A 26,163-nucleotide genomic window follows, 5' to 3' on the forward strand; every position below is an offset into this window, starting at 1 on the left:
TAAGAAAAAATATAACATTCATGGATCTATAGATAAGTATAAATCGAGACTGGTTGCAAAAGTTTTTTTCCAAAAGGAAGGGATTGATTATACAAAAACCTATTCGCCAATTGCTAAATTTACATCCATCATGATAATTTTATCCATGGCTGCTCATTATGATTTGGACATATGGCAGATGAATGTTAAGACGATTTTTCTTAATGATAACTTAAAAGAAGTTATTTACATGACTTAACCAGAAGGTTATGTGACAAATAATGATAAATGTACAAGTTAAAAAATTCTTGTACGGGTTAAAGCAATCACCAAGACAGTAGTATTTGACTTTTCACAAAGCCATAACAAAGATTGGATACGAACCAAATCAGTTAGACCACTGTGTATATATGTGAAAAAGTGAGAGTCTATTTTGTATCCTATCATTATATGTTGATGATATCCTGTTGACTGGTAATGATAATGAAACGATAGTCAACACAAAGAAATGATTATATACCAACTTTGAAATGAAAGATGTAAGTGAAGCCTCTTATATCTTGAGAATTAAAATCACCCGAAACAGAGATTCAATGACTCTTTGTGTAAGTCAAGAACGATATATTGACTATATTTTGAAAAACTATAAAATGCATGACTCCAAACCCATTAGGACTTCTGTTGCTAAAGGAGTAAACTTAAGTAAGAGTGATTGCCCTGGTGAGGGCCAACAAAGTCTTGAAATACCTTATGCTCAGGCTGTTAGAAGCCTAATGTATGTGATGCTATATACAAGACCTGACATAAGCTTCATTGTAGGTCTTGTTAGCAGATATCAAAGCAATCCAGGATGGTCTCACTGGCAAGCTGATAAAAGGATATTCCGATACCTTAAAGGTTCTAAAAGCTTAAAGTTGAGTTTTCAAGTTGACAACCTTGATTTGATCTGATACTCTGATGCTGACTTTGCAGGATGCAAAGATGATAACAAATCTACTTCTGACTACATCTTTCTCTTTAGAGGAGGAGCTGTTGCTTGGTCCTGTAAGAAATAGGGATGTGTGACTCAACATACTTAAGAGGCTGAGTATATCACGTATAATGCAACCGCAACATTTGCAGTATGGATCAACATGTTTATTAAAGACTTAAAGATAGATCTATTATGTGAACCTGTATAGATATACTGTGATAATCAAGCTGCTATTGCTCTAATGAAAAATGGAGCTAATAGCTTTAAGAGCAAGCATATAATGGTAAAATAGTACTACATACATGATATGATTGAAAATAATAAAATATCTGTGAACTACCTTCCTACATTGGATATGGTAGCTGATCCCTTAACTAAGGGCGTTTCAAAAGACTTGTTTACCAAGCATGTTGCCCGTATGAGATTAAGATATATATGATTACGAAAAAAATTCTTAACGAAAAATTCGTAATCCGTTTAAAGAAGCCCACACTAGTGGAAGCAAACTGAGCAGCCTCATATCCAAGTGAGAGATGTTGGCACGTGTGGCCATGAGCCCTCACGTTCATGCTTATTCATGAGAATGCCTGCTCATGAATAAGCAAGAATCACCCTTTTGAAAACACATAACCATTTTTCAAAATGCACAAAGCTTATCTTTATCAAAACCTCGACACCCCGATATTCTCTCAACCGACTGTTGAGTCGAGAAGAGAAAATTCAGAGGCCTATAAATTGAGAGAGACTCGACCCCTATGAACATACTCAGAAAATACAAGTGCGAAAAGAAAAGACCTTCAAAGCAAACCTCAAACAACCCCCATATTCTTCTCCTTCTTTTCTTTTCTTTTTCTTCTCCCTTAAGCTTGGAGTTTCATCCACCGCCTACCTTTCAAGGAGTTGTTCTGCTGCACCTGCTCCAACAAGTTCCATCCCCAGTCCAAATGAGGCGAGGTGGGGCGGGGCCTGTTTCTCCCAGGTACACTGTCATCCCTAGGTGGCCTGGCCTTCCTCAAACCGCAATTAGTATTTAACTGTACGTATACACCATATTTAACTGAAGAGAGATATACGGATACTGGTATAGTAAGTAATACATAAGAGAGAGACGGAGACTGATACAGTAAGTAATACATAAGAGAGACATACGGATATTGGGACGTTGTAAGTTCGAATCCCAATGGTAAGAGTCTGCCTAACCCCAGCTTGCCTTTGAAAATAAAAATAAAAACAAATATATGGGAGGGAGGGAGCCGCCGGAAATAGATGGCCGTGGGCCTAAGGCTGTCAACAGGTCGGGTCAAGGCCCGGGTTGACTAGGATTTACCCATATAACCAATAACCGTGTACGGATTTTGTTGGGTCACAAAATCAGAATCCCATAAACCAGGTAGACTTTTCGGCAAAAATCATGAACCAAATCTGACCCACATATTTCTCGGATCAGATTTGGGCCGACCGGAAGCCTGTCCAGAAAATTCAAGTTCAGGTCGGGTACATGGTGGAGTACATGCAAACTCGACCCGTTGACAGCGAGAGCAGATCAAGTGATCTGCCAAATCACTTTTAGAAAAGTGATCTGGCATTCTCACCGTCCACAATGTACACAAAGACGGGATGAAGCAATGGACGGTTAAGATGTTAAATCACTTTCAGATCACCTGATATGCTCTTGTTGACAGCCCCATAAACGCGTAAATCAGATTTTGTTCTCTTTCTCGTTAATCTTACGCCGTCTGCTTCCTTCGTGGTTTACATACATACACATGCATAAGCATATACATACATACATGCGAATGTGGATGGACGGGTGATGGACAAGTAACCATGCATCCTGGTGAGCTCTCCAGAGAGAGAAAGAGGGAGTGGGGGTGGTGGGTCCTTGTACTGGTGATTGACCCCCTCTGCCTGCCCTCTACGGTTCCACCTCGACTCTGCTGCTCCCCCTCCCCTCCTTTTCTTCTTTTCTTTATTGATTGATTTGCATGAACCGAACGGAGGCCTAAAAGGGAGGACTCATGTCTGTTCGTTTGTGGGGTCTGCGGCTGCCTTTGCTGGTAAGCAATCCGTGGATATTGTTTCCTCCCAGTTTCTTGTGATCCAATCAAAGAAGAAATTGTAAGAAAGGGACAGAGATTTTGTTGGGTTTTTCATTTCTAAAAAAGAAAAGAGAATCTGTTGTGTTTCCCACTTTTGGTTTGTACCCCCCCCCCGCCCTTTTTGTCCTCTTTGGTTTATCTGAAAATCATGAGTTCATCGACCTTCTGTATGTTTAGGAATTGAAATCATATGAATCATACAGAAGATTGGTCTGTTTGATTATTAAGGATCCAAGATTTCTGTTAGTTTTAGGATTCTTGATAATTTCTGATCCGTAATCTGCAATTTCTGAAAACTGTGTTTCTTTTTCCTTTTTTTTTGGGTTTATGTTTTGGTTGATTGCTGGTGGGAAAGTTTCACAAATTTTTTAATTCCTGGGTTATGTGATTATTGAAAATTTGGGGTCCATAAGGATTTTCTTTTGTCTTTCTTTTCTCGCTGACGTTATTGAGAAGAGATTGAAAATGATGTCTGTAGTAGGAAAACGGATTGTTTTTTGAATTGAGAGCGTGTTGCCGGATGTGGGGATTGGTCCTTGTATTGATTGGAGTCGATTCTAGGCTATTTAGGATAGAAATATTTACAGCATTTCATGTTTGTGTTCCAGATTCAGAAAAGATTGATTGTGTGTACCGTTGCCGGTTTCTGTGATCAACGAATTGATAGGATCTGTGTGGAATTTGATTGTAAGGGCAAAAATCAAGTTTCCCAAATCTTTATGGAGTAAGAAGGGTCAAAGACTGAAGAAGAGATTTATCTAAATCCTTGTGCAACAATGATCAGCTCAGAAAGTTCGCTTTCAAGCTACGCAAGCTGTGCATCGAGCCTTGGTAATTTAGGTTTTCTTTTAAGATCAACTGATTGGTACATCCACAATGAGGATATATGTATAGCCTCATGTGAGAAATGTGTATAAATTCATCTCTCCTTGTTCTTGCTGTTTCAGGTGAGCTTCCTGTGGATCTGATCTCACGGTTCAGGTACAGGGGGGTTCTTTAACAGCGCAGTCTTTCGAATTTTGGGGTGCCGATACTTGGTTTTCTTCCTTCATTGTTTGGTTGTATTTATGATTGATCATATATCCTTCCCTTGGTGATTGATCTAGCATGGAGGATGGAGAAGCAGGCTCTCAGGAGTTGTCAGACCAAGAGTTCCTCAGTAGTTCAAATCGGGGGCATTCAGAAGAGCAACTGGATGAAGGACATGCTATATGTGAAAACTCTGATGCTGCAAGCTCGTCAGCATCTATGGATATGATCGACTCCGTGACAATTTCAAGAGGCACGGAACATGCTGAAGATTGTAATGAAGCAAATTCTTCACTCTCTCGTAGTCATTCAGTTGCTGAAGGACAATCTGTAAGGTCTGAGGAGGAGTCTGATGGAACGGAGGGTAGTAATCGAGGGATCCTTGGGCCTTTTGGTGTCAGGGAAGGGATAGAGCTTCCTCCATTGTTCGATTTTAGAAATGATGAATTCATTTGGATTCCACCTGACCCTGAAGACCAGGAAGATGAGATGGGAATGAGTGTGGCCAATAATGATGATGATGATAACTACAATGGTACTATTGGAAAATGGGACGACAGTAGCTCCCTAAGCAAGCTTAGCAAGAAATATAGTAACGGCTACCGAAGTAAGGAGGAAAGGCAAAAAGTGATGGTAGAGGTTATGAATGGGCATTTCCGGGCACTTGTAGGCCAACTTCTTACATCTGAGGGTATTCCATTGAATAACAGTGCAGGCAACAGCTGGTTGGATATAGTTACTTCTCTGTCATGGGAGGCTGCATTTCTGGTTAAGCCCGATGCAAATGAAGGAAGAGAAATGGACCCTGGTTGCTATGTGAAGGTGAAATGTATTGCCTCAGGCCTTCCGAGTCAAAGGTAGGTAAACTAGCTCATGTTACCTGCAAATTTGCCTGGATCACCAATATGGTCCGTCACTTATTTATGACATGTCCTTCGGTGCAGTCAACTGATCAAGGGCCTCGTCTTTAAGAAGAATGCTGCACATAAACATATGCCAACTACATTAAAAAATCCTAGGTTGCTGTTGGTTCGTGGGATGCTTGGACAAGGTGCCAATGGGTTATCATCTTTCAATTCCCTTAGGGAACGGGTATGTTTCTTTCTTTGTTCTCTTGCTCCGTGGTGCCAATATTCCAAGTGGATATCTCACAACTTTCTGCTTGTACAAACAGGATATGGATGATCTTAAGTCAGTAACTGAAATGATGGAGTTATGTCATCCTAATGTTGTGCTTGTGGAGAAGAATGTCTCTCGGGATCTGCAGGAGTCTCTCGTGAAAAAGGGAATAACATTGGTCTTGGACATGAAGCTTCCACGTCTAGAACGCATTGCTCGCTGTACTGGCTCACAGATATTTTCATCTGCTGATAAGAACTTGGATATCAAGCGTTGTGATCTATTCCACATTGAAAAGGTTGTGGAAGAACATGAAATTGGTGGGGAAGGTGGCAAACCGCCAAAGAAGACCTTGATGTTCTTTGAGGGTTGTCCAAGACCCCTGGGCTGTACGGTATGTCTAAGATGAATATCTTCTCTGAGTCGTAGTCTGAATTTCTTCTTGCATCTATACATGTTTCTATTTCAGTTCTGTTTCTGTAGATGTTATATATAGTTCATTTTTTGTGTGCAATAAACTATGTCAGCTCTGTGAGGGTTCCCCCTGTATGCATTTTTGCTTTTTCTCTACTCCATTTTCTGTTTCTGTACCTATGTTATTTGAGGCTTTTGTGTACCATATATAAGTGTTCTCTCTGTCCATTTTAGTGATTATTTTTTGGTTATTTGCTTCTTTTTTTACCTCCATTTTCTTTTTTCATCATCTTTTGGTTCTTTGTTTTCATGTAAGAGAAGAGTGTGATGGAATATATGATATTTCTGTTTGTGAGCTGATCCATTGTTGTTCTTTCCTTTTTTATTCCATTTACTAGTACAGTATCTGCTACAACGTTGTACCAGTCTTTCTGTTTGGTCTATTGTAGTGGATATTTGTAGCTTGTAATTTAAACAGCAGCGGGTTTGAATTTTATTGCTGGATTGGTGGGTGACACTATCTTAATACAGAGTTCTTGTCCTGCTGGTTCACCACCATCGTGCCCATAACAATGCAAAGAGAAAAGTATAACATTTCTGAATTCTAGTGTTTAACTTCAAAGCATGAAAATAATGAACTTCACTTTGTGAGGTTTTGACTAGAGTGGATAACTATTGTTACCCACTGAATTTCATATTTTATTTATTACTGATGATGTGAAAAGGATTTTTTTTTTTTGGTTAAGCAGCTAGCTACTCTACATTGTGGAAGACAGATTGTTTTTTCGTGTGGATTGTGAGGCATGTCTGGCATGTCTGGAAGACTTAGTTATGTATGCTTCTTACTAGAAGTGATTTGCTATAGATTGCAGATGGAAAATATTTATTGAAATGATAAAATCAGTGTAAAAGTTGAGCTGGACAAGGTATTGCTAGAATGTGGAAGATGATGTAATGAATTATGCATCTCCATTTGTGGGACTGCGAATATTGTCCATGGGGCACTTGGTTCGAGTCTATGTAAAAGTGCATCATCTTATGACCGGAATAACATGTTATCTCTCCATTAACACTGCTATTATGATTTCTCACTTAAGCAAAATGTGTCTCTTGAGTTACTAACCCTGATGAATTGCCATCTGATTGGTCCAATACAAGATGTATAAGCAAAAGTGTCAGACCAAGTGGATGGTCTATGTGGCGAAGCCAAATGTTGTCTCTGTATGGCCTTCCTAGTTGCTGATTAGGTTATGACTGTCCTTGGTATTTCATCTGCTCCTTTTTGTCTGTCCTAATGTTAGCCACTGGCTGGATGAAGTAACAACTTCAATGTTCTGAAGCTCCTGGATGGTTTCTGACCAAAAGCTTCCTGCTAAGAAAAGTAACAGGCCTGATGGATGGTTAAATGCTGCAGAAAGCTTGTCAAGAGATTCTTGCTACCTTAGCATCCAATAGAGAATGGAGCCTTGGCATAAATATCTTTTATATTAAGAGTTTAACAAACATTTTCTAGAAAATTCAGCATTATTTCCAAAACTTCTTACAATGTGTATTCTCTTCAGAGATAAACAATCTACTGTCGGTCCCAAGCCCGGATAAAGGAGGAGGGTTGCGGTAGGCCAGTGACAGCCAGCATAAAAACTTAGTCATACCCTATGTATATGAACCAATATGAGAATTTCGTTGGGGCGTTTCCTACTGAGCGACGCGCTGTACTCTATAGGCACAGAGGCAGTGATAAATGGGCAAGGGTTGCTAGGTCGTCGCCCAGAAGCGATGCGTCACACCAACGCCCGGGTGTGGTGTGAAATAGGCAAGGGTTCCCTCACTTTGTTGGACGGGTGGGGGTAAAGAAGTTAGTCCAAGACCATAAAATTAGGTTAGCCACTTGGAACATAGGGTCTTTAACTGGTAAGTTGGTAGAGTTAGTAGATGTTATGTGTAGGAGAAAGATTGATGTTTTATGTCTACAAGAGACCAAATGGGTAGGTGAGAAAGCAAAAATGATAGAACCTTGGGGATATAAGATTTGGTATACAAGAATAAATAGGAATATGAATGGAGTAGGGATTGTTATGAGTCCGGAGTTTATAGATAATGTAGTTGAGGTCCGTAGGAAGGGTGATAGGATTTTACTTATTAAATTAGTATTATGTACGGTTGTTATTAATATTATTAGTGTTTATGCACCTCAAGTAGGTTTAGATGATTCCTTTAAGCGTCAATTTTTGGAAGATTTAGGAGTAGTACAAGGGATATCTTATGGAGAAAAGCTTTTCATCGGCAGTGACCTTAATGGACATGTAGGCACTAGTAGGGATGGATTTGAGAGTATCCATGGAGGCTACGGTATAGGAGAAAGAAACGAAAGTGGAGAAAGGATTTTAGATTTTGGTTTGTCCTATGATATAATCTTAGCAAACACTTGGTTTAGAAAGAGGGAGTCTCACCTAGTAACATTTAAAAGGTGGGTTAATACGAGTCAGATAGATTTTTTCCTACTTAGAAAGAGAGATAGGGGTTGTTGCATCAATTGTAAGGTTATACCAGGAGAAAGTGTAGCTACACAACATAGAGTCTTAATTTTAGATCTTAGAATTAGACAATGCCACAAAAGGGATAGACATAGGATAGATCCTAGAATTAAGTGGTGGGCCACTGAAAGGAGCTAAACAAGGAATGTTTGTAGAGCAGGTAGTTAAGAAAGCTGATTGGTGTCTCGAGGAGTATTCATAATCAATGTGGAATAAGATAGCGGGTGGCATGAGAAAGGTGGCTAAGGAGGTATTGGGTGAGTCTAAAGGCGGTGCACCGCTAGGTAAGGATATATCATGGTGGAACGAGGATGTCAAATTAGCTATTAAGGTTAAAAGAGAGTGTTATAAAAATCTAAGTAAGAGTCATGATAATGAGAATTTGGAGAAGTATATGATAGCAAAGAAGGAAGCTAAAAAAGTAGTTCGAAACACGAGGGATAAGGTATATAAGGAGGTTTATGACAAGTTGGATACCAAAGAAGGCGAGAAGGATATTTATAGGCTTGCAAAGATGAGAGATAGGAAATCGAGGGATCTGGGTATGGTTAGATGTATCAAAGATGAAACTCAAAGGGTTTTAGTTAAAGATGTGAAGATTAATGAGAGATGAAAAGATTATTTTACTAAGCTATTTAATGGAAGTCATGCTCAGGATCTTGGAGACTTCTCCATTCCTTTTCATGAGATGAATCGTGACTTCATGCGCAAGATTCAAAAGAAAAAAATTGCAGAGGCTTTGATGAAAATGAAATCAAGATGGGCAGTTGGCCCAGATGGTATACCTATCGAGGCTTGAAAATGCTTAGGAGAGAGGTTTATAATGGTTGACAAATCTTTTTAACAAGATTTGGTGGACAAATAAGATGCCTAATGAGTGGAGGAAGAGTACTTTGATGCCTCTATATAAGAATAAGGGTGATATACAAGATTGCACAAACTATCGTAGTATAAAACTCATGAGTCATACTATGAAACTTTGGGAGAGGGTGATTGAGTCTAGGTTGAGGAAGGTTGTCATGATATCGGAGAATCAATTTGGTTTTATGCTTGGAAGATCAACTATGGAAGCTATACATCTTCTTAGACAACTTATTGAGAGATATAGAGAGAGGAACAAAGATTTGCATATGGTTTTTATTGATTTGGAGAAGGCATACGATAGAGTACCTAGGGACGTTCTTTGGTGGACAATGATGAAGAAAGGTGTTTCTCTCAAGTACATTAGTATAATTAAAGATATGTATGAAGGAGTAGTAATTAATGTTCGCACTTGTGGAGGGGTGACAACCAATTTTTCTATAACGGTTAGGTTACATCAAGGATCTGCTTTAAGCCCTTTCCTATTTGCTATAGTGATAGATGAGCTTACGAGATCAATTCAAGAAAATGTGCCGTGGTGTATGTTGTTTGCTGATGATATTGTTTTGATTGATGAGTCTAGAGCTGGGGTTAATGCTAAGTTAGAATTATGGAGACAAACATTGAAAGATAGAGGTTTTAAGTTGAGTAAGAGTAAGACAGAATATATGGAATGTCGGTTTAGTAAGCAACGAAGTAGTGATGGGGGTGTAGTGAAGCTTGGTAAGCAAGAAATACCGGTGGATGATTGTTTCAAATATTTGAGATCTATCATTCAAAAGTATGGAGAAATTGATGGAGTTGTAAATCATAGGATAAAGGTTGGGTGGATGAAATGAAAAAGTGCAACTGGAGTGTTGTGCGATCGTAGAATGCCATTGCGGTTGAAGGAAAATTTTTATAGGACGACTATTAGGCCCGCTTTACTATATGGTACGGAATGTTGGGCTGCCAAGAGACATCATATTCAAAAAATAAGTATAGCTGAGATGCGTATGCTTAGATGGATGTGTGGAAATACAATAAAAGATAAGATTCAGAACGAGGAGATACGTAAGAAGGTAGGCGTTGCACCCATTGAAAATAAGATGAGAGAAAATCGTTTACGGTGGTTTGGACATATTCGGCGAAGGCCTAATGATGCTCCAGTTAGAAGGATGGAGAAATGGGAAAATATATTAGTTAAAAGAGATCGGGGTAGGCCTAGGAAGACTTGGATGGAGATGATAGGAAAGGATATGAATGCTTTGAACCTCACCGAGGACATGGCATTGGATAGAAATGATTGGAGGAGAAGGATTCATGTGGAAGACCCAGAATGATTTTCTTTTTTGGTTCATATCGCCGACCCCAATTGTATTGGGATGAAGGCGTAGTTGTTGTTGTGTCTAATGTGGTGCACTGCAATTATTCCTTACCCTCTACTAGTCTACTTTATGTCCAAAGTTTGTCATCTTACATCCAATTCTTTCTAGATATTTCTCAAGAAAAAAAAAACACAAGACTTCTAGAAGCCATTCATGTCATGATTACTGTCCCCAGGACTATAGTACATGAGATGTGGGGATGGGACATAAGATGCAGATTATTGGATCATGGACCGCAAGGTACTCAGAGACCCTATACCTAGGTTATGGTCATTAGTCCAACATGCATAAGTGCATGGTGCATATATATATATATATATATATATATAGTCACCTGTATCATTAAAGGTAATTTCTCAGAGAGATTTTCAAAAGTTGATAAATCTCAGGAATATCTGGGAAAAATCTTGGGAGTTTAAAAAATTGAAAAAAATATAAATAACAACAAAAAGCTAAGAAAACAATAAGTTTTGCATTATTTTTCTTTCAAAATATAAAGAAACATGTTTTAAAAGTTTTAAAATATAAAAGAAACAAAAAAATAGCAAATGCAAACTTAAAAAAAAAGTTTTTTTCTAAAAAAATATCACTATATTATCGCAATATATTCCCGAAATAGCCGATAATATCATGACATTTTCAAAATATCGCCGATATTGGTGACAATGATATATATATATATATATATATATAGGGGTGCACAATGGGCCAGCCCATCAATGATGGGCTGGGCTAAAAGCCCGCTTCGGGTTGGCCCATTGGGAAAACCCCGATCCACAGCCTGCCCGTTAGGCCCATGGGCCTAATCGGGCCAGGCTGGGCCTATTATATAATATGTAAAACATAATGTATATTATATATAATATTATGTTATATATAATGTATATTATATATAAAATATATATTACCTTCTATGTTGTATATATATAGGGAGCGAGGTTTGGGCCGGGCCTGGCCCACCCCTATATATATAATGTGGTCATCTCGCCATTACCTACAAATGAGTTTTCTTTTTCATTTTTTTTTTGCTTTTTTGTTGTTTTTCATGAAACTAACCTTACAGATGTAATCTACATGTTTAGGTTAGTGGAAATTTGGCTCTTAGATTGTCTGATTACGACACGTAGGTTTTTATAAGGCTTCAAAAATCAATGGCCCATTGGGAAACCCCCGGCCCACGGGCTTATTATATAATATGTAAAATATAATGTATATTATATATAATATTATGTTATATATAATGTGTATTATATATAAAATATATATTACGTTCTATGTTATATATATAGGGAGAGAGGTTTGGGCCGGGCCCGGTCCGCCCCTATATGTATATATATAATGTGGTCATCTCGCCATTACCTACAAATGAGTTTTCTTTTTCATTTTTTTATTATTTTTCATGAAACTAACCTTACAGATGTGATCTACATGTTTAGGTTAGTGGAAATCGGCTTTTAGACCATCCAATTATGACGGGTAGGTAGGTTTTTCTAAGGCTTCAAAAATCAATGGCCTACAAAGTGTGATACTTTTCCGGGTCATAAAACCGTGTTTTTTTCATAAAAAACATGACCCAAAAGCCAGTTTCCACTAATTTTAAACATGTTGAATCCATCCATGGGATCGGATCGGAGCAAAACAACCTGTGCCATGCAGATCCAGAGTCACTTATACGTAATGGCACCATTGCCAAATGTGTGTGTAAATTATTGGCTACCCTCGAGTTTACCATACCCTTAGTAGAAACTATCCGTTCTTTCACATTCACTTGATTTTTTTGTGAATCAAGCCCTACAGATATGATCTATACGATTTGTTTAGTCAAGAACATGTTTTAGATTGTCTGATCTTGTTGTATAAACAGATTTTCTAAGGGTTAAAATTCAATGGTCTACATTGTGTCAACATTTCAATATTAAGAAAATTGTATTTCTACGACAAAACCACCTGATCCAAAGAGCATTTGCTATTAAATGGACCATGCTGAACACATTCATGGAGTCAAATCAACCAAATGGAGCTCACAACTATCAGATTCAGCTCTAGTACCATACTCTAGAGTGTAGCCAATATTTTTCCATGTATGTATGTATACACACATTCACAAAATTCAATAAAGATAAAATAGTTCTGGGTATATTCAGAGAAATGAGTAGCATTACAAGGATTTTGCATATTGATGGAGGATGGGAAGAATGACAATTTAGTTTTTGCACTCTATGAAGTGTTTCAAGAGCTTATTTAAGTAATTGCTGGTAATCATCTTTCTACTTCATCTTTTCATGCATGTTATCGGTTGTTGATATTACCTTGCAGATTCATCTGCATAAAATCTCAGGTCAACTGGTCTGAAGACAATTTATTACTTGTTCATGTTATGCTTTATAAAAGGACATAAATAAAAGCAAAATTAAGAATATGATGGCTGATTTAAAATCTGAAGTACCATGGTCAAATCTTTCTCTAACAAAATTTTGCTAAAGCTATTGCCTGTCTTGTGTTATTTTGGCAGTAGATTACTGTCAAGGAAAATTAGAAAAACATAGAACAAACCTTTTTTTTTATCTTGTTTCCCTTTCATTGTAGAAGTTGTTATATTGTTCTTTAGAAACGATAGATTGGAGTGTCTATATACAGAAGATTTATAGCACAAAATGGTACATATTGATACCAATTCATTTTAATAGGCCAAAGTGTGGATATTTCCATTACCGAATTGATGCAGGGCAGGACCCGATTGGATCCATCGTGCCACTCGATCCACCACAAAGGGCAGACGATCGGACCCACGTGTCAGATCCCATCGCAGGTACGAAGCTGCGACGTAGGGACATACCCCTTCGTATCTACTCCAGGTGTGGTCCAGTTCGAACATCACAGAGCCAGCAACCGACTGAAGCTGACCCAGATTGCGATTCGGGTCCAAGGCTGGACCCGCGACCCGGATCCAGCAACAGTCTTTAAAAACCCTCTCCTAGGGTTTCGTGAGATAAAGGATATTCAACCTGACAGCAACCTTATTTCGTTTCAGCATTTCCTTACCTATTGTCTTATTCCCTTTGATGTTGTTTTGTTCAATTTTGTTTATCGTTCAACAACTGTTATTTGTTCATTGAAGTTCACTACTGCAATAAAAGAAAGATTAGCACAATCACCATCATTCTGGGTGACTGTTTCTCTTATTTCTGCCCACTGCACGATCGTGAGGGTCGTATCTCTTCATCCAGCCAGCAAACACATTGCAGGCGACCATCCCACTGCATCAAAGTGGTATCAAAGCCACCGCCTTTCCCCTCGTCAGCAAGATGGTTTCAGAGGTGAGGGACGATCCGGCGACGGAAATCGAGTAGGAGGATGCCGACAACGTAGATCCAATGCTGTGAATGATGGAAATGATGACGAAGATGCAAGAAAACATGTTGCGTATCAGCCAGGACGTGGTAGGCATATCTCGACGACTTGATGGGGTTAAAAATTGGGTTGCGAGGATCGAGTCGCCGGCGGCAACACATATGGCATCGACACAGCAAATGGATACTATAGGGAGCGGCAACGCTGTCATCCTCGTTGAAGCTGTGGCTGACGATCCAGCCCAGCTAGCTCTTCAGACTGCCGTGCCACTAGAAAACGCGGGGAGGAAGCTGCGCAGGGATGCCGGCCTCGTGTCGCCCCACCCCGAGTTACTGATGATGGTTCGTGGCGAAACTGCCACTCGGCTGGGGGAAGAAGGGGTCCCCAACAACAACTTGGGTGCGCTTGCCTGGCACCGACCCACGCAGCAGGGGCTGCAGGTCGGGCACGGCCCGCGTGGCCCGACCGTGATGCCGGGTCAGGTAGTCGGTGCGCCAGCCTTAGTTCGGGCTGGGGTGGGTCTGCCGACCTTCCCAGCGCCTGTGCGCAGGGGTACCGTCGCAACCCACTCGCAGGATAAGGGGGGTGACCCTTTTTGGACAGGACCTGACCTCTTAGGGTCCGGTCGAGAGCCCACGTTAATAGGGCCCATACCCGGTTACCGAGGACCACCCTTTGGGTTCTCAAGAGCGGGTCCGGGTCACCAGCATACCCAGTTGGGTTCGGTTCGCAGTTTACTACGAACCCGACCCAACCCGTTATTTTAGAACCCCAAAATGGATCCTATGCCGACCCAAACTTGTATCAGACTCGGACGGAGCTCTAGCTTGATTTTGAGCCGGGTCAAAACCAGACCCATAATCATATGGATCATGGATTGAGTTTAAACCAAGCCTTTTACCCCCACAACTCGATCCCCGATCCAACCTATCCAAATCTGGGTCCGACAAATAGTCTAGGATTAAGCTCGATCCATATCCAGTCGGGTGAATCATCCCAGTCCTATACCAACCCAACCCGATACCCGAACTCCAACCAACCCATTAACCCCTTACCGATACCTCACTCGATCCAACACCACTGTCATAACCCAAACTCGTATTATCCCGTTCCTACCCACTTAGAGCCCGAGACCCAACAAACCCGCCCACCTTTAGTAGGACCCCCTTACCTCTCGGTGTAACCGCGACAGCCATAGGTGGCCCCCACCCACTGGCAAACCAGGCCGCACATCTTCAGCAGGGAGCGGCACGACCTGAGCGCCGACCACCCATCGGTGGAGTTCGTCATCACCAGCATCCAGGAGAGCAGTACCGCACAGAGGGCGATGAAGCAGTATGGGACGACAACGCTTTCTGGAACGAGTATCCTGCAGGAATGGTGGAGGCTCGTCAGCATAGAACACCAAAGCACCCCTCCACTTATGGGGTGAAACTGGATCTTCCGGAGTTTATGGGGCGGTTCGACGCGGAGCAGTTCTTTGACTGGTCTTATGCCGTACAGTTTTTCTTCGACTACCACACTGTCGCTGAGCACCGTCGTGTCTCTCTAGCGTCTACTCGGTTGAGAGGTCTAGCACAGACATGGTGGGTGGAGCTACAACGGTCGAGAGAGTGGCAGGGACTAGAGTGCGTACAGTTGTGGGAGGATATGCAAAGATTGATGCAGTGAAAATTCGTGCCTTCAGATCACGCCGAGAGAGCCTACAAGGAGTACCTGACCCTGCGTCAAGGCACCCGAACTGTGGCGGAGTACACTGCTGAGTTTCATCATCTTTCCCTACGTATGTAGATCGAGGAAACTGTCCGCCAGTAGGTCACGAGGTACATTTCTGGTCTCTGCCTTGCTATTTCTGATGATTTTAGTTGTATCACAGTTGAGACATTAGATCAGGCAAGCGGGTATGTCATGAATGTCGAGGAAAAACTGAAAAGGAGGCAGGAATATAGGACCTCCCGTAGTGAACCATCCAGTCGACCTAAGTCGAGTTTCCCAACCAGGGGAGCAAGCTCCCCTAGAAAGGAAGACTCAAAGCCTAGAATAGGTTTTAGCAAACCTGACTAGTCAGGACCAACCTTCCATACCCGGTCCAAAGCCAAATCTAGTGAGTCGACCATTCGTTGTTTTAGGTGTCAGGGGTTAGGACATGTCGCGTCTAAGTGTCCCACTGTGAGCAAGAACACCCATCTCGTTGAAGGTATCGAGGAATCAACATCAGAGAGTAAGAGTGAGTCTTTGGTCGAGGATGAGGATGAGAGGAAAGTCGTAGAGTTCGACGGCAATGTCGAAAATTTATTGTCCATCCGTCATGTTTTGACCGCACCCCGCGAGTCGACCCCTGCGAAATGGTTGCAAAACAACATTTTTAGAACTCGGTGCAACTGTGAGGGTCACGCATGTGATGTTATTATCGACACCAGTGCTTGTGAGAATATGGTGTCCGAGAGCGTTGTATTTACCTTGAACTTGAAAATCGAGAAATTGTCCCAACCATACAAGATAGTGTGGTTCAAGAAAGGGAACGAGGTTCCCATCACCCAACATTGCTTAGTTCGATTCTCCATGGGGGGGCATTACCACGACGAGGTGTGGTGTGATGTAGCCCCCATGAGTGCGTGTCATATTCTTTTGGGTCGTCCTTGGCAGTTTGATCGCAAAACAATTCACGATGGGCGCAAGAACACATATTCTTTCCTTTTTAAGGGTCATAAGATCGTCCTTCTCCCTATCAAGGAGACCAGTTCTCCCACTGTGGATAAGCCTGAGCGAGTTTCCAGGCTCGCGGGCCTGTCGTACCGGCCCTTCTTGAACCATTGTCAGGAAGATGGTTATTGTTATGCCCTGGTGGCAAAGCTATTGATGAGTTCGTCTGTGTTCATTCCCGCAGACGTTGCTCCTCTTATAGAGGAGTTTCGCGATATTATGCCAGATGACCTGCCTGATGGATTACCTTCGATGGCGGTAGTTCAGCACGCCATTGATTTTGTGCCGGGATCGAGTCTCTCCAACCTCCTCGCATGTCGCATGAACCCATTCGAGCATGCTGAGTTATTGAGGCAGGTTCAGGAGTTACTGCAAAAGAGCTTTATTCGCGAGAGTGTTAGCCCTTGCGCAGTACCCACCCTGCTCACTCCTAAGAAAGATGGGTCCATGCGCATGTGTGTCGATAGTCGTGCGATCAATCGCATCACGGTCAAATACCGTTTTTCCATCCCCCGTTTGGATGATATGTTTGATATGTTATCTAGTGCCTCCATTTTTTCTAAAATAGATTTAAAAAGCGGGTATCACCAGATTCGTATACGAGAGGGGGATGAGTGGAAGACGACATTCAACACACGTGATGGGCTGTATGAGTGGTTAGTCATGCTATTTGGGTTATCTAATGCCCCAAGTACTTTCATGAATATGATGACCCAAGTGTTACGTCCGTGTATAGGGAAGTTTGTCGTTGTCTATTTTGATGATATTTTGATTTATAGTTCGTCTTTGTTAGATCATTTGAGTCACCTGCGTCAGGTCTTAAAAATTTTGAAGAGAGAAAAACTGTATGTCAATGCAAAAAAGTGTGAGTTCATGACGTCTAGTGTCGTGTTTTTGGGTTTTATAGTGTCTTCTGATGGAGTTAAAGCAGATCCTGCGAAAGTCCGTGCGATCGTAGATTGGCCTACCCCAAAGACTATCAAAAAGATTCGTAGTTTCCACGGGTTAGACACTTTCTACCATCGTTTTGTGCAAAATTTCAGTACCCTCATGGGCCCTTATCATAGAATGCCTAAAAGGTACTAGTTTCCATTGGACGCCTGCCGCGGGAAAAGCCTTTACTATCATCAAAGAAAGAATGATTAGTGCCCTTATCTTAGCTCTTCCTGATTTCCATGCAGTCTTCGAGGTCGAGTGCGATGCCTCAAAGTGGGAATTGGCGCCGTCTTGAGTTAGAACCGTCGACCTGTTGCTTTCTTTAGTGAGAAGCTGACTCAGGCCAGGTGCCAGTATTCCACTTATGATATTGAGTTTTATGCCGTTGTACATGCCCTTCGTTATTGGAGGCATTATCTCATTTATAAGGAGTTTGTCTTGTACACGGATCATGAGGCATTGAAGTACCTGAATAGTCAGAAGAAGCTAAGTGCTCGTCATGCCAAGTGGGTCAACTTTTTGCAAGAGTACACCACAATTCGTCATCAATTGGGTACTCTGAACAAGGTGGCTGACACTCTTAGTAGGAAAAATAGCCTTCTGATGACTATGTCAGTGCAGGTCATTGGGTTCGAGCAGTGCAAGGAGTTATACCTGACGGACCCTGATTTTCAGCAAGTCTGGGAAGGGTGCATCTCCTCAGATCGCACCATCGACCACCGTTTTAGTATTCATAATGGTTACCTCTTTCGTGGGAACAAGTTATGTGTGCCTGATTTTTCCCTTAGGCTTCAGTTGATTTCCGAATTACACGAGGGAGGGTTAGCTAGGCATTTTGGACATGATAAGACATTCGCTCTGTTAGATGAATGATACTTTTGGCCCAAAATGCGCAAGGATGTTGTCAAGTTTATTCAAGGTTGTCATGTGTGTCAAGTGTCTAAGGGTCATCGTCAGAATAGTGGTCTGTATACTCCGTTACCCATCCCTGAGTGACCGTGGGAGCACGTGCCCATAGATTATATCGTGGGCCTTCCCAGAACCCCACGTCGTTTTGATTCAATTTTAGTCATTGTTGACTGGTTCTCCAAAATGGCTATTTTTGTCCCGTGTAAGCGAACCACTAACGCCTCATTAGTAGCTTCCTATTACTTCAAGGACGTCGCCCGCTTCCATGGGTTACCCCGCACGATCACCATCGATCGTGACACGCGCTTTATGAGCCATTTTTGAAAATCGTTATGGGCTTTATTGAAGACCAAGCTTCAGTTCAGTAGTGCGTATCACCCTCAAACAGATGGCCAAACCGAAGTTGTCAACCGCACCTTAGGAAACCTGTTACGGAGTCTATTGGGGAAGAATGTCAAAACTTGGGACCTCGTATTGCCTCAAGCCAAGTTCGCATATAACATTTCCATCAACCGGTCTACAGGCAAATCCCCGTTCCTAGTGGTTTATGGTCGGTCACCCACCCATGTCGTTGACCTAGCCCCTGTGTCCGATATCCCAGACCCGGCCTCAGACGCGTTTGATGCCGTCGAATATATGCGTGATATCCACAGCAGGTTCGAGCCAAACTTGTTGAAAGTTACGAGGCCTACAAAGCTTTCGTAGATCAAAGTCGTCGCGATGTCCAGTTTCATGTCGGTCAGCTAGTTTGGGTTTACTTGCGTCCTGAGTGTTTTCCCGTAGGCTATGGCAAGTTGAGCCCTAAGAAGTATGGTCCTTTTAAGATCCTTTGGCGATTGGGTTTGAATGCCTATCTCCTTGAGCTGCCCAACGATTGACATATTTCGCCTATTTTCAATGTGTTCGACCTATATGCTTACTGTGGAGACAACAAGTCGTCAGAGCCGACTTCTTCCCAACCAGGGAAGAATGATGCAGGGCAGGACCCGATTGGATCCATCGTGCCACCCGATCCATCACAAAGGGCAGACGATCGGACCCACGTGTCCGATCCCATCGCAGGTACGGAGCCGCGACGCAGGGATGTACCCCTGCATACCTACTCCAGGCATGGTCCGGTTCAAACATCACAGAGCCAACAGCCGACTGAAGTCGACCCGGATCACGATTCGGGTCCAAGGCTGGACCCGCGACCCGGATCCAACAACAGTCTTTAAAACCCTCACCTAGGGTTTCGTGAGATAGAGGATATTCAACCTGGCAGCACAGCAGCCTTATTTCGTTTCAGCATTTCCTTTCTTCTTGTCTTATTCCCTTTGGTATTGTTTTGTTCAATTTTGTTTATCGTTCAGCAACTGTTATTTGTTCATTGAAGTTCACTACTGCAATAAAAGAAAGATTAGCACAGTCACCATCATTCTGGGTGACTGTTTCTCTTATTTCTGCCCACTGCACGATCGTGAGGGTCGTATCTCTTCATCCAGCCAGCAAACACATTGCAGCCGACCATCCCACTGCATCACAAATCTATTTGCTGAAATAACTAAAGTCCTTAAATTGCATTTATATCTACTGTGATGCTATCCGGTTAGTAGCTCGTATATGAATGATTATTTTGCTGTGATTTCAGATCTTGTTGAAGGGAGCTAATGGTGGTGATCTGAAAAAGATTAAACAGGTGATTCATTATGCTGTTTTTGCAGCATATCATTTAATCTTAGAAACTTCATTCCTTGTGGATCAGCGGGCAATTTTCCCCAGCATTGTTCCCACTCCAGCAGCACTCGGTTCACTGGAAATTGAACAAATTGATGGATCTGTGTCCAGAATCAAGGGAAAAAATGGTTCACAAGCAAATAATCATAGTGATCAAGGATCCTCAGACAAGTTCCCCAAGGAGGGTGTGGTTCATGATGTTGATAAAAGTTTAGAAGACAGATCTGAATTCTCTGGTTCTATCTCCCTCTCTGAGAATCCGACGACTCTTCATGACAATACAACAAAAAATGAAGACAACAATTCTGAGGAAGCCGTGGTATTTGAATCTTATGTTCCATTAATGCTCCCAAAGCAGCTATTCTCCTCGCTCTCTGCATCTCTAAGGAAGGTTCTAGTGGAAAGCTTCCCTGCTGTTTCTCATCCTTCACACTTTGGGTTTGAGTACAAGGAATTTGGAACTTTAAATGATGCTGGTGCTCCTCTTTATTTATCTGACAATATTCTTGTGCCAGAAATGGATGCAAGAGTCGAGGTTAATGAAGAGAAGCTAAATAATGGGACTTATAACAGTGAAAATCCTGAGTTAAATTCAGCTTCCACTGATTTTAAATTGAACATCTACAGTGACTCTGAAGTGGCACAGAATCATTCTGTTAAACCTGCACTGGATCCTCAAAGCATTTTGATTTTGCGCTCTAGCTACTGCATCTCAAAGGAAAGTGTATGCGAGGGGAGCCACCTTTCTCGCATAAAGTACTATGGGAATTTTGACAAGTCTCTTGGAAGATTTTTGCGCGACAACCTGCTCAATCAGGTCATTTGAATGCTTACTATTTTGAAAACATTTATTTGTTTTGTCGTTCTTTTCATTCACTCAAGTTAGTAAAAGAAACAATTCATGTATTTAGCAATTGTTATTATGGCCAGGCTCATCGTTGTTCCACATGTGGTGAAGCCCCATATGGCCATGTTTACTGGTATACCCACCAGAATGGAAGGCTAACAGTTCTTGTCAAGCAACTTCCCCAGGACAGCCAGTTACCTGGCCAAGAAGAAGGGAAACTTTGGATGTGGACCAGGTGTTTAAAATGTGATGGGAAGAACCGTATCTCCAAGCCAACACCAAGAGTGGTGATGTCGACTGCTGCTCATGGTTTATCATTTGGGAAGTTCTTGGAACTAAGCTTTGCCAACCACTCTGTGTCTGATAGGCTCGCCAGCTGTGGGCATTCTCTTAACAGGGATTGCCTCCGTTTCTATGGGTAATGATAATTTTGATTTTGTTTTCAATTTCATTATATCATTAATCCAACTATTGCTAAGTTGAATCAGTTTCTTCCACCTGGTTCTGTTTGTTTGTTTGGCAGGTTGGGTCCCTTGGTGACAATGTTCAGTTATTCATCTGTGGAAATATACAGTGTACAAATGCCCCCACCGCTTATTGATTTCTATGATCAAAATGGAAAAGAGTGGTTTGAGAATAAAGTCAAAGATGTATGCTATTAAGTTTTTAAAATATTTAATTAGCTAGATTTTGTGTTTAAGATAATATGACTACCTAAGTTTGTCTGTTGTCAGGTCCTGGAAAAGGGGAAGATGTTATTTACAGAAGTCAAAAAATTGATACAGACACGAGAGATTAAACTTTTAGATTCTACTATGGATAAGTTTCTTAAATTTCCTATTCCAGTAAAGGACTTCACTGATCTAGAGGAGATGTTGAGGGAGGAGATATCTGATTTTGAGGTTAGTGTGAATTTATGAGTGCTTTTGTCTATCATCCATCAGCATCTTGTTTGATTTAGAATAAAATCTTATGGTCCTTTTTTCTCCCTTTTTTGGTTTGTGTTTTCAATGATGCAGACAACTTTGCAGAGTGTTCTAAGTAAATCTTGGCAATCAGGCCAGACTATTCATGAGATGCTTCATTTGAATAGTTTGGTGCGCGAACTTCTGCTAGAGTCATACATTTGGGACCGGCGTTTACAGTATTTGGCTTTGTATTGTCATACAAAGAAAAAGGCTCAGAAAATAGAGAATCTTACTCATGCAGATCTGTTAGGAGTAAAAGGAAGTGGCAATGAGAACAAGCCAGATGATGATAACTTGCCTGTAAATGGTTATGCATCTTTTTCTTATGATTCGAACCACGTGCCAGTGCATCTTGAAAGAATTGGATTGGAAAAAAAGGTCTCTCAATCATGCTTTCAGGATGCAAATGATTTTAAAGATGCTCATGATTTACAGCTGCCTGCTGGTGTTATATTTGTTCAACCTTTACAGACAGAAAACTGTTCTGAATCTGACTGTGCAATTTTAAATGCTGGGGCTGCTAACTGCACATCTGAAACCAGTTCAGTTGAGAAGATCCATGCAGAATCAAGTAGTGATGATCTGGTGAAATGCCTGGAGCACAAGGGGTTTCAAGATTCTGTTGATGAACGACAATTTGCTGGTCTTTCTAATTGTTCTTCTGTTATTCCATGGAATATTGAAGTCCATCATGAAAATTACTTGCCTGTTGCTGACCATCCAAAGATAGACGCAGCTTCTGGTGCTTCTGAAGAGACATCTATTTATATAGCCATGGAGTCAGATATCAATGACGTACAGAAAAAGACTTCCTCGATGTTGGAGCATGCTTCAGCTTCTGCACTTGAGAAATCATCTTCTATTATGCCTTCAAATAAAAACTCGCGGTTTGATAACTTTGAGGACCCTGAAAGATGGGTTTGGCTTCCATTTTCAGAATCTCGTAAGGCATTCAGGAAGGACCTTCAGAGAGGCCATTCACCTAAGTTTGACTTCATCAGACGTTATACACCTCTATATCTCTCCACAGCCAGACAGTTGACCATGGAAGAGGCAACCAGATTGCACTTCCCAGTGGGTGTTGAGGACAATATCGTGTCAGTCTATGAGGATGAATTGACAAGCATCATTGCATGTGCTCTGGCTTTATTGCATGATAAATCTGAGCCATTAAAAAGTGCAGTTGATGAATCAGCAAAGAACACAGATGGAGAACACGTTGATGGTGATGTACATAATGGTTTGTTCATCGGTGATAGTACGGTTCTAAGATCATGGTCTTCAGGGTTTTCTTTTGCTACATCAGAGGGGCATCCAGAGGGTAGCACCTCATCTGAAGAACTTTCTGCTTTTGGTCCTGAGAGTACATCGTCTGTGAATCTTTTGTTATATTCAAAGGATCTGCATCCAGAGATCTTTCTAGGGGATAGAAAATCAGCAACAAGGGGAAAATATTCAGTAGTTTGTATCTATGCAGAACAATTCTATGCACTTCGAAAAAGATGCTGTCCTGCAGAACTTGATTACATCTCTTCCCTTAGTCACTGTAGGAAGTGGGATGCCGAAGGTGGAAAGAGTAAAGCTTTCTTTGCAAAGACACTGGATGATAGGTTCATAATAAAGCAAGTGAAGAAGACTGAATTTGATTCATTTTTGAAGTTTGGGCCTGAATATTTCAAATATATCTTTCAATCCTTGAACTCAAGGAGCCAAACATGTCTTGCGAAGATTCTTGGAATATATCAGGTTTAAACTGGTATTTTTTGCTTCAATCTTCAAATAAAAGTAAATCATCTTGTGATTTGTAATGCCTACTTCTGAATTTAATGTTGCAGGTAAATGTAAGGCAACCAAAAGGAGGCAAAGATTTAAGAATGGATGTGGTGGTTATGGAAAATCTCCTCTTTGGCCGAAATGTTTCTCGTAAGTATGATCTTAAAGGAGCTCTTTATTCTCGATACACTTCAAATGCTAAGGGAACGGAAAAAGTTCTTCTAGATCAGAACTTAATGGAGGACATTCGTACCACTCCCTTATTCGTGGGAAGAAACGCCAAGCATCTTCTGCAACGGGCTATTTGGAATGACACAGCTTTTCTTACCGTGAGTGATATCTTCACATCAATTATTGTGGTTACATGCACACACACATTGGGTTTCTGGTTTCAATATTTATGCATATGTTTCTGATAAATGCAGTCTATCAATGTCATAGATTACTCGTTGCTTGTTGGAGTTGACACTCAACGTCATGAACTTGTATTTGGGATCATTGATTATATGCGGCAGTATACCTGGGATAAGCATCTGGAGACATGGGTTAAGACTTCTCTAGTTGTTCCCAAAAATTCACTGCCTACAGTTATTTCTCCTAAAGAGTACAAGAAAAGGTTTAGGAAGGCCATGTCTAACTACTTCTTAACGGTTCCTGATCCTTGGTGTGCTGAGCAAATTACAGGTTCTTGTGATGATGGCAGTGATGATTCTTCTCACTGAATGGGAAGTTAGGGAAGAAGTCAAAATTTCCTATGAGCCTGAGTTCCACCTGGTCAATCTGAAAAGCAGGGTCTTTCGACATATTTGGGTTATTTTGACATATTATTCTTTTTGTTGATTTTGTAAGACATGTACAGATCCGTTGTATCCCCATGTCTCGGCGTTTTTTATAAGCACAGTCCAGGGGATCGTACTGTTAGTCATACTTTAGTGAGGATTGTTGATTCTTGAATTATATTATTTTGCAAAGCAGTTGTATAGAATTGTCAAAAGAATCTTGAGCAATGTAATTCTTTTTTTAAGAAAGCTAGGCATGAAAGTTTATTCAGCACAAGTTCCTTTTTCATATGCTCAGTAATCTTGTTAATGTAGTTGGCTCCACAAGGAGCCAGGATCAGAATGGATACATTCAAGCAGATCTGCATAATTTGCTTCTATGGTTTAAACAAGAGGTAAAAGTGTTCTTCCCATCTTGGTGCTAAAAGCTTCTTATATTGCCGTAAAACTCCAAAAAGTGAAATCAATTATTTCGGTTTATGCAGATGCGGGTTCATTGCCAAGAACACTGTTATGTTGTGGAACATTCATTATCTGATGTCTATGAGTCTTTATATCTGACCAGTTTAATGGTACTTTCCAACATCAGGTTTTGTATTCTGACTACTTCTAATTCTGAGTTCTCTTTACATGCATACATTAACATAAATATGTTTTCTTTGCTAAATTTGTTTTGTTCAGTCATTCTATCCAATGTTGTAATTAGCATATCGGTACCCATATTGCATGAGCCTGAGATATGGATGTATCGTACTGTACCATACCGTATTGTATTGTAAGATACGGGGAAAAACTTGAATTAAAAATCAGAAAAAATCTAAAAAATACAAAAATAGAGAAAAAACTCCAAAATTTTAAAAAATTTCTGAAAAAATATAGAATGCTATAGAAAAAAAACACATGAATATATGTATTATGAGTAATTAAACATAAACATGCACTAGTAAAACATTGGATACGATACTGATAACACTCTTAACAAACATTTAACAAAAGTCACAAGCATGAATGTTTGATATCAAAGTTATATATTACATAACAAAACAAAAGAAGAATCATCTTAATTTATCGATCATAACGAAAGCGTTATTCAAATGATAGATCTTCTTCTGAGTTGTCTTCTTCTCCTCCATCCACATTCATCTCTGGGTCAACATAATCTTCATCATCCACCTGAGCCTCTATCTCAGCCTCCAATCCTCATCATCATCCAAGACACCAGGCTCTTCTTCAACCCAATCATCCAATATATCGAGATTGTCACTACTGATGGGATCGTAGCTGCTCCTTTGACATCTTGATTTTCTTTGTATTTGTCTGCAATATTCAGATATCAATTAGAGTACAAGTTGTATTAAATTCAATCCACTAACATATATCTTAATGTTACATTTGCTTTAATCTCATGTTGTAGGCAACAAATACAAGATCATTTAATCAGGAGTGCTCTAATCTATTCATTTTGTTTGTGTGGATGCACTAAAAAAAACTCCAATTTCTCTCGCACTGCATCCTTGACTCAATATACGTTGTACAAACCTAGATAATGAAGGAGCTGTTAAATTATATAATCAGCCATGTAATCTAATATATATATATATTTGATATATATAAGGTAATACATATACATATATTAATATATATGCATATGTATCTACTTATTATATATTATCAAATATATATATTTTTGCATTGTTTAACCATAGGGGTAGTTTAGTCTTTTTACACATTCTTTTTTTTAATATATTTTGTAATTATTGTTTTTCTTTTTCTTTTTAATTTATTCTTTTATTTCATTTTGTAAAA

The 26,163-nt window shown here is 40.6% G+C and overlaps 1 protein-coding gene across 2 annotated transcripts; it reads left to right on the forward strand.

Moving 5' to 3' along the window:
• Positions 1-2,792: 2,792 nt before the first annotated feature.
• On the forward strand, positions 2,793-24,629 carry LOC149848244 (putative 1-phosphatidylinositol-3-phosphate 5-kinase FAB1D). 2 transcript variants are annotated; one of them, XM_089986230.1, is made up of 13 exons: positions 2,793-3,009; positions 3,660-3,882; positions 3,999-4,032; positions 4,158-4,937; positions 5,025-5,172; positions 5,255-5,593; positions 19,905-20,807; positions 20,921-21,255; positions 21,361-21,487; positions 21,572-21,739; positions 21,857-23,551; positions 23,641-23,907; positions 24,004-24,629. In XM_089986230.1, the coding sequence occupies exons 2-13, from the start codon at positions 3,828-3,830 to the stop codon at positions 24,298-24,300; spliced, it is 5,148 nt and encodes a 1,715-aa protein (XP_089842356.1). In that variant the 5' UTR covers positions 2,793-3,009; positions 3,660-3,827; the 3' UTR covers positions 24,301-24,629. The 2 variants fall into 2 exon arrangements, with proteins under 2 accessions (XP_089842356.1, XP_089842411.1); XM_089986285.1 differs by lacking the exon at positions 2,793-3,009 and having other exon boundaries at positions 3,349-3,882.
• Positions 24,630-26,163: the final 1,534 nt, after the last annotated feature.

This window comes from Nuphar pumila, chromosome 1 (genome assembly GCF_984573655.1).
Source record: "Nuphar pumila chromosome 1, dmNupPumi1.hap1.1, whole genome shotgun sequence".
Lineage (NCBI taxonomy): Eukaryota > Viridiplantae > Streptophyta > Magnoliopsida > Nymphaeales > Nymphaeaceae > Nuphar > Nuphar pumila.